At 40.6% G+C, this 7,794-nt stretch overlaps 1 protein-coding gene across 2 annotated transcripts in view; it reads right to left on the bottom strand.

Moving 5' to 3' along the window:
• The window catches only part of LOC149318019 (polyhomeotic-like protein 3), an 89,731-nt gene that overhangs the window by 10,494 nt on the left and 71,443 nt on the right, over positions 1 to 7,794 (bottom strand). Inside the window, exons 12-14 of one of the 2 annotated variants that reach the window (XM_089508865.1) lie at positions 3,818 to 3,932; positions 2,595 to 2,745; positions 2,266 to 2,497 (exon numbers count right to left, since the gene is read on the bottom strand). In XM_089508865.1, the coding sequence (XP_089364991.1) occupies positions 2,266 to 2,497; positions 2,595 to 2,745; positions 3,818 to 3,932 (498 nt within the window). Of the gene's footprint in view, positions 1 to 2,265; positions 2,498 to 2,594; positions 2,746 to 3,817; positions 3,933 to 7,794 lie in introns of those variants that run through there. The other variant, XM_089508864.1, reaches the window with a different exon arrangement.

The following is a 7,794-nucleotide window of genomic DNA, read 5'->3' as shown; positions in this document are numbered from 1 at the left end:
CACAATCCCATTCCAACATGAGTTCTGAGGATCTATATTCCAAAACCTTTTTCAAGCTTTGGCAGGGGCAGGGCTAGTCAGCAGGTGTAACTATGTCCAGCTATGCAGAATGGTCCTGCTGGACATCTACCAACTGGGGATGCTTTAGCTTGCAATTGTGCACTGAGCAGGAAGGGCTGAAATTGATAGCACATGAGGTTCTTCCAATTTTATCATTCTAATACCTCTGAGTAGGGCTAGAGATCCAAAGGAGCAAGAAGTGCAAGAAAGTTGTATCTCCTGTTCCTATCATGTTGTTGTTATTGTTGTTGTGTGCCTTCAAGTGGTTTCTGACTTATGCCAACCCTAAGGGGAGCCTGGGTTTTCTTGATGAGTTTCTTCAGAGAAGGTTTGACTTTGTCATCCTCTGAGGCTGAGAGTGTGTGACTTGCCCAAGGTCACCCAGTGGGTTTCCATGGGTGAGCCGGGATACAAACCTTAGTTCCCAGAATGGTAGTCCAATATTCACATCACAGCCACATCTAACGTACTCTTGGATTATTGCTTATTCTTTCTTATGCCTTGCTTCACAGAGGCAACACAGTATTCACAACAGTAATACATGGTGACTCCTCAGCTTCTTGCTCTGGTCACATGATTTTGTCCTGCTTCCTTCACTCAAAGAATAATCCCTCTGTGCTCTTATGCTGATGTGTAGAGGAAACCTTGCATAATTTTGCAAGCCAGAATTTTACGGGGATGAAGATGGGATGAAGTTTTTGTTCCAGCACCCAAGTACTGCTGTAGCAGACTCATTTTCTGCCATCTAGTGGAAACACAAGTAGGCAGGAGAGACTTGGGAGTGTTCAAAAAGAAGCCAAGGTTGAATGGAAAGAGTCTGACACATTAGCTCTTCTCTCACATCACAAAACACTCACTAATATCCTATGAAGTACAATAACATTCAAAATTCACAAAATAGTGGTACCTTTACTGAGCCAACCAAAATGTACTTTTGTGTATTTTGGTTGGCCCAATAAAGGTACCACTATTTTGTGGATTTTGGAGATTATTGTACAGTGTGCCTACGCCAAGAGTGGGCTTGCCAGCCATGATTTGAGCTTTTGCGGATGGCAAGCCCCAGCTTTCTGAATGGGCATGTGTGCATGCAGCATCATCAAAGGGAGCGCGTGCCAATTGAGAAGAACAGGACTTAAGGTCCCACATTTTTTACTATCCATGGGGTGATCCGAAATGGATCCCCATGGTTAGCAAGGGTGCACTGTACCTTACTATATGGTGAACACAGCTAGCCTTGAAAAAATGTCCAATGAGACAGGTTTTAATGGAGGTGTTAAGGTAAGAAGAACCTGAAGATTTTTTAAAAACATAAATCATGAAAACCAAGCAGCTACTTAGGAAACATGGGCCTGGATCAGATGGGCTTTTGTGGCCCTCGTCACATGCGAGGGTTGCCTGGTGGGTGGAGCACCCACATGGCCAGCCGGCAACCCTTGCATGTGACGAGGGCACCGCAGTTGCGGCGTGCCCACCAGACAAGGCGCATGATAGTGACGTCACAGCTGCGCCACTTCCATACGGGGCGCAGCAGCTGTGACGTCACTGTGCTGGCTGCGCCGCAAAAAGGAGCCACTTCCGGGTGCTCCTTTTTTGCTGCATAGCAGCGCCGCGCAATTTGGTTGCTGCGGCGCTGCTGTGCAGCAAAGAGAGGCACCTCCCCGGCACCTCTTTCTGGCGGTCTGTACCCCACCTTAGGCTACAAGGGAAAGGGTTTCTTTACTGGCACTCTGACTATATAATGCCTCCATAGGGAGGCTTGTCTGGTGCCTATCATGTTGTCATTTTGACAAGAGACAAAGATCTTTTTAGTTTCCCAGGCTTTTAAATATGAACTGCTCTTCCTCTGAAAATTGCTTTCATTCTGTCTGGCATTTGCTTTACTTTGACTGACTAGTAATTTTATGCTGTTGTTTTAAATTGTGATGTTTTAATTTGTTATTTTTATCTTTTTGTCACACTGGAAATCTGCAGAAAAAATTGAATTCCTAATGTAAGAATGGACACAAGAATAAATAAATGCTCTCAAAGTATTCCAAAGCGACCACTGGAAGCAAAGTATGCAAATAGATAAGCATAACAGTCACACCATTCTGTTTCTCTACCGTTAAAACGGACTTTCATCTATTTCTTCCTCTTTTTACCTCAAGATAGTAATGCTGCCCCTCAAACATTCTTAGCAAATTCACATAACTTCCAATTGCATACCTGGCAAAGAGTGTATGAAGGCCCAAACATCTTCAACAGTCCATATGGATGGGTCAGATTGCACAGCTGGTAACAAATCTATGTTTTCTGCTGACTTTCTAATTCTCAGATCCCTAAGTTCACGTTCTCTTTCCCTTTCACTTTGCCTTCGCAGGCGAGTGGTCATGGCAACTGGCACACTATCTTCTTGAGAAGCCAAGTCTTCTTCTGCAGATGGATAAGTAATTGGAAGCTGGAAAATGCAGTACAGATAAACCACAGGATAACCTTTTTCCTTTACAATTCTAACAAAAGGACATTATGGAGAATTCAGTTGATATTCCACAGACCTGTCTATGGAAGGGTTCTCTAGGAGCTCCATCACAACTGCCTGGCCGTCGCCCACGTCGCCCAAGGCTTTGACTATCTGGGTTCCGGTTCCAACGACTGCTCTTGTCTGCTGAATATAATCCAAATTTCTTACTGCAACTGACATTGTACCTAAGGGTAAAAACAAATAAAAATATTTCAGCTCTGCTTACAGACATGAGATGTCAAAAGCTAAACAAGAACTGAGGAAAGAATCATAGACTCACAGAGTTGGAAGAGACCACAAGGGCCACCCAGTCCAACCTCCTGCCACACAAGAAAATGTGACCAAAGTGTCCCCAACAGATGGCCATCCAGCCTTCAAAGAAGGAGACTACACCACTCTCAGAGGGAGTGTGTTCCACTGTTGAACAGCTCTTACTGTCAGGAAGTTCCTTCCAATGTTTAGTGGAATCTCTTTTCCTGTAGCTTGCATCCATGAAAAGAGATTTCACCTAAACATTAGGAGGGATGTTAAAGGAAAAAAGAAACACTTTAATACCATCTTAGAAGAAAGGCAGGATACAAATGTAACAGAGGTTTTTCTAACCAATACTTGTCAAAGTTCTTTTAACACATAGTTTAAAATGTAACATGCTTGAAATAGCTATATATATATATATCAGACTCATCCAACCTGTTGCCCCCTGGTACTGTCCAGATGTTGGATTGAAACTCCGATTACAGTCAGCCAGCTAGCACAACTGAAGGTCAGTATTGTAGGGGTTGGAGGGCACGAGATTAGAGAAGACTGGTATATTTTCATAATTTAAGGAAACTGTGACACAGTTCAAGATAGTCTATTACCTGTCAAAGCCATAATCAAATTTACCTACATTTATTCAATCAAATTGAACTGAATAATTTTAGATATATTTTAAAAACCTAAGATCTTAAAGAAGATACTGTTTTAAGGACTCTGAATAGATATAACAATATTATATGAGTAAAAACAACAACAACAGAATAGTTATTGGACAGGATCTAAAGAATGATAAGTGTACCTCTGTAAGTCCAAAGTGGGTTTAGGATTTGTTACCTTCAAGCTGTGGCTTTCCATGTCAGATAGCATGCTGAATCCTAATATGTAGTGTCATCAAACTGTTGGTTCACAGGATTTTGCTCTCAGATTCTGTGTTATATTTAAAGAGGAATAGGCCTAAAAATATATTTTTAAAAAATCTGAAATTCATTAACAGAATACCTCTTAGCACAGGACATGGTGCAGAACCGCTTCGACCGCAGGAACTTGTTCGCATAGCCCATTTTCCCACAGAACTCACACTTGAGGAGATCAGTTTCCATCTCATCTAGTCCCTCTAAAGAAAAGAACAATATAAATTCAGTGACTTGAACCATCTATTAGAACAGTGTTTTTTTTAAAAAAATTCTCATCTCTTAAATGAAATACTTCCTAAAGAATCTATCATGACCTAATATCAGGATGTGTGTATACAGTCAAAATATTCCAGATCCCTTCCCAAGAACAGCTGAATTTAGTGACCCTAATATTGTTGTTATTACTGTGTGCATTCAAGTTGTTTCCGCTTAATGAAATCAGGCTGTTTCAGCTTAACGATCACGCCTAAGGCGACCATGGGGTTTTCTGGGGCTGAAAGTGTGTGACCCACCCAAGGCCACCCAGTGGGTTACCATGGCTGAGTGAGGAATCAAACTCTGGGCTCCAGGATAATCCAATACTTAACTACACCATGCTAGCTCTAATTAACTGTGTAAATTTATTTATATACAGTTGGCCCTCCACAGTTGCGGTTTTGACTTTTGAAGATTTGATTAGTTGCAGTTTTGATTAATATGTTCTCTCTAGGAATTGTTAGGTTCCCCCAGCACAACTCTGCCAGAGGTTGACCACAGAGTTGTGCGAGAGAACCTAGAAGTTCCTAGAGAAAACACTTCTCTAGGCATTTATAGGTTGTCCAGCATGGTTCTATGATCCAACTTCTGGCAGATGTTGACCATAGAGTGTGCCGGAGAACCTGGAGATTCCTAGACTTCTCTCAGGTAAAAAGAAGTGTTTTTATTTGTGATTTTTCAATATTCACAGGGGTCCTTTACCTCAGCAAATGGGGGGGACCAGTGTACATAAACTATTATGCAAAATTTATAGAACCTATGAAGAAGAGTCAAATTAAGTCTGAAGCAATTAGCCCAGAAAGTTTCAACTCTCACTTGCAGAGAACTGGAGAAAGTAGGGAATGAACCTGGATCCTTTTTATACAAAGTGTATATTCTGTTACAAAGCTAACAATGCTGTCCATAGGTCTGTAAACCACAGACAGAAGGAACTGGTTATCTTAGTTCTTCCTAATACTTCTGATCTTGCACCAGGAATTTTCAAGCCCATTGTCACTTCTTTAAGTGCAAGAAACAGGCTTTAAAATACTAAAATGAATTTTAGCAAAATCTTCCTGAAAAATATGAGCTTTTTGGGAATGCAACAGACTACATTAGAAAGTGGTAGACTGTCATTAATTGGAGGTTTTTAAACAGGGGTTAGAGGTTCACACTGGCAGTGAGCTGGAGTAGATAGATGGTCCTTGCAGTGGCTTCCAGCTTAGTAATACTATTCTGTAGAGAATGAAAAAAAATTGCTGTGAAGTGACATTTACCCATCCAACTTCTTTTGTTGGATTGCAGCACTATAGGTCTTTTTGATTCCACTGCTGCCACCAATTATGTGAAGGTGACGGCCACTATCTCATCAATTCTTCACTGTCAGGTCCGAACTCAGGACTCTCTTAAGTGTCTCCTACACTATAATTCTCTTCAGATGCCAACCCTCTGGGTTTCAAATTTCCCCCTCAGCTTGGCACCAACTATTCTTTGACATCCACACACCCACTATCTAATGTGTCCCAAACCTAAAATACTTTTCTCGATGTTGGTAGCGTTTTTAATGTGTTTCTGAAATTATGTCAGGCAGCTGCTTGTTGAAACAAAGTAATAAATTTATTTACAAGTCAGGTTGAATACAGTATCTCTTTTAGTGGATGGTGTTCACAATTGATACGGTGTATAAATACTTTATTTACATAGTTTGACAGTTTCTTTAGCTTGTCTTTGTAATTGTTTCTCTATAGCTTTATATATGTTTCCTTACAGACTATGTTCTCACAGAACCTTTATCAAGCTTTTCTATCTTATAACCCTTCTGGTTACCTGTGACTCTACTAGTCAACAAACACTATGTCTCCTGCAGGACACTACAACAATATAATTAAAAATACTCTTCGTCTCTTCTTGGGTACCTCAAACCCTTTCTAACTGCCCCTCACAGCAGCTTAACCTAGCTTCAATGGTGCTTCACCCCTCAGGACACAATAAGCATCAACCCCTTTTAAACCTGCTCCTCCCTCTTATATATTCACTCCTGGAAGCAGCCTCCACCTTTCCTGGCTTCGCTCCCATCAGCTAGTGCCAAGGTTCCCATCTGTCTGTTTTCTCCAAAATTGCTTTCTGAGATTGGGTTAAACATATGACAAAACCTTCTTGCTCTTATAATCTGCCTTGGCATGGTCTTTGCTGGTATTGCAGGCAATGCAGGTAAGCGCCCAGCCCAGGAGCTCCACCTATTTACACTCCATGTGCTCGGTGCTACTTTTACCCAGAATGAATGAGACAATGAGCTTTGGCACGGCTGGGATGCAGCAAACCATGGCTTTCTCTATGGCACTGACACAGATGGGGCCTCAACAGCACACACCCTGGATGGCCTTGCTACACCACCTCAGGCTGAGGTGGGCTCGCAGAGAGACTGCAAACAAGAAGAGGCTAGTAAGCTCCTATTAAAAATGGTGTAGTTCAGCAGTGGATGTGGTGGCAAAAAATTCATGAACAGTTGAATCCATGGATGTTAAACCCATGAATGTGAAGGGCTGACTGTACTGTAGTTCACATTACTAAATGTGATATCAGTGCAAGAAAACTAATACAGTATTAGTCAACTATATTAATGAGATGGGGGAGTGATCTCCCAATATCAGATACAAGCCTATTGTACTTTAACATGCCTTGCTCATTTCTTTGACTTATAATGACCACCACAACAAAAAATACAACATTTGTTAACAGCAATAGCAAGTACATTTCTATACTGTTTATCAGTGCACTTAAGCACTCCCTAAGTGGTTTACAACTGTAATCTAATTGCTCCCAACAATCATTTTAGCAACCTCGGAAGGATCAAGCCTGAGTCGAGCTTGAGTTAAAGGCAGGACTATCCAAAATTAAATATGTTTAGGTCCCAATGTACACCACTTTGAAATCCTTAGATACAGGATGGAACGTAAGTATTTTAGTAAACAAATATATATAAATCTCAGTAGAAGAAATGTAAGCATTTGTTTAATTCTTTCATTATAGTCACTGGGAGTTATTTTGCCCTGTTAATTAAACTGGTACATAGTGGCCATTCTATTGAACTCTGCCATGTTTGCAAGATTATAGATCATAAACCTCAGGAAATATCTACTATCTTGGTGCCATCTTCATCTGAAGAATAGAACAAATGTGTAAAATAAATAAATACACACTGCCTACAGAATAGCTTTTAGAATTTAAAGGTTTTTTAAAGGATTATTTCACCTACCTCAAGGAAAGGATTATTTCACATGCTATCTTTTCATTGTATGGAAGCTGTACACAGCTGAAAATTCAGCTCTGTTTTATTTATTCACATAGTTTATATCTCATACTTTCAATACAAATGTGTATTACCAGAATAGAAGATGCTGCAGCTTAACCAGATTAATGCTATTTACAGGTAAAAAGCACCACTAGAGATATACGTTGGCTTAATATATAAAAGGAAATTCCTTGTTTATATTTGCCATCTCATCTGGGATTCCAGCCATGAACTGCTAAAATGGCAATATTCACTTGTATAATCAACATAATTCACTGTTGTCAGGCTGAAGAGAATGAAAGACATATGTCTGTGTCAATCTGGTTCTCACCTCACCAAGCCGAACTTAATGGAATCTGAGTTTGTAGCACAGATATTACAGTCATCATAAAACAATGAGTCCATAACATGCAGCTGACTGATGTAGCAAGGAAGACTGAGGAACACAGCTGGTGCATGCTCAGTTACCACAGTATTTTGTGGATGCCATCTGATGTAGACTGGGATGATAATCTAACAGCATGCAATATAAAATA

This window comes from Sceloporus occidentalis, unplaced genomic scaffold (assembly GCF_023333645.1).
Source record: "Sceloporus occidentalis isolate IW3139 unplaced genomic scaffold, rSceOcc1.0.p SCAF_2, whole genome shotgun sequence".
Taxonomy (NCBI): domain Eukaryota; kingdom Metazoa; phylum Chordata; class Lepidosauria; order Squamata; family Phrynosomatidae; genus Sceloporus; species Sceloporus occidentalis.
This window is presented reverse-complemented; position numbering and strand designations above follow the sequence as displayed.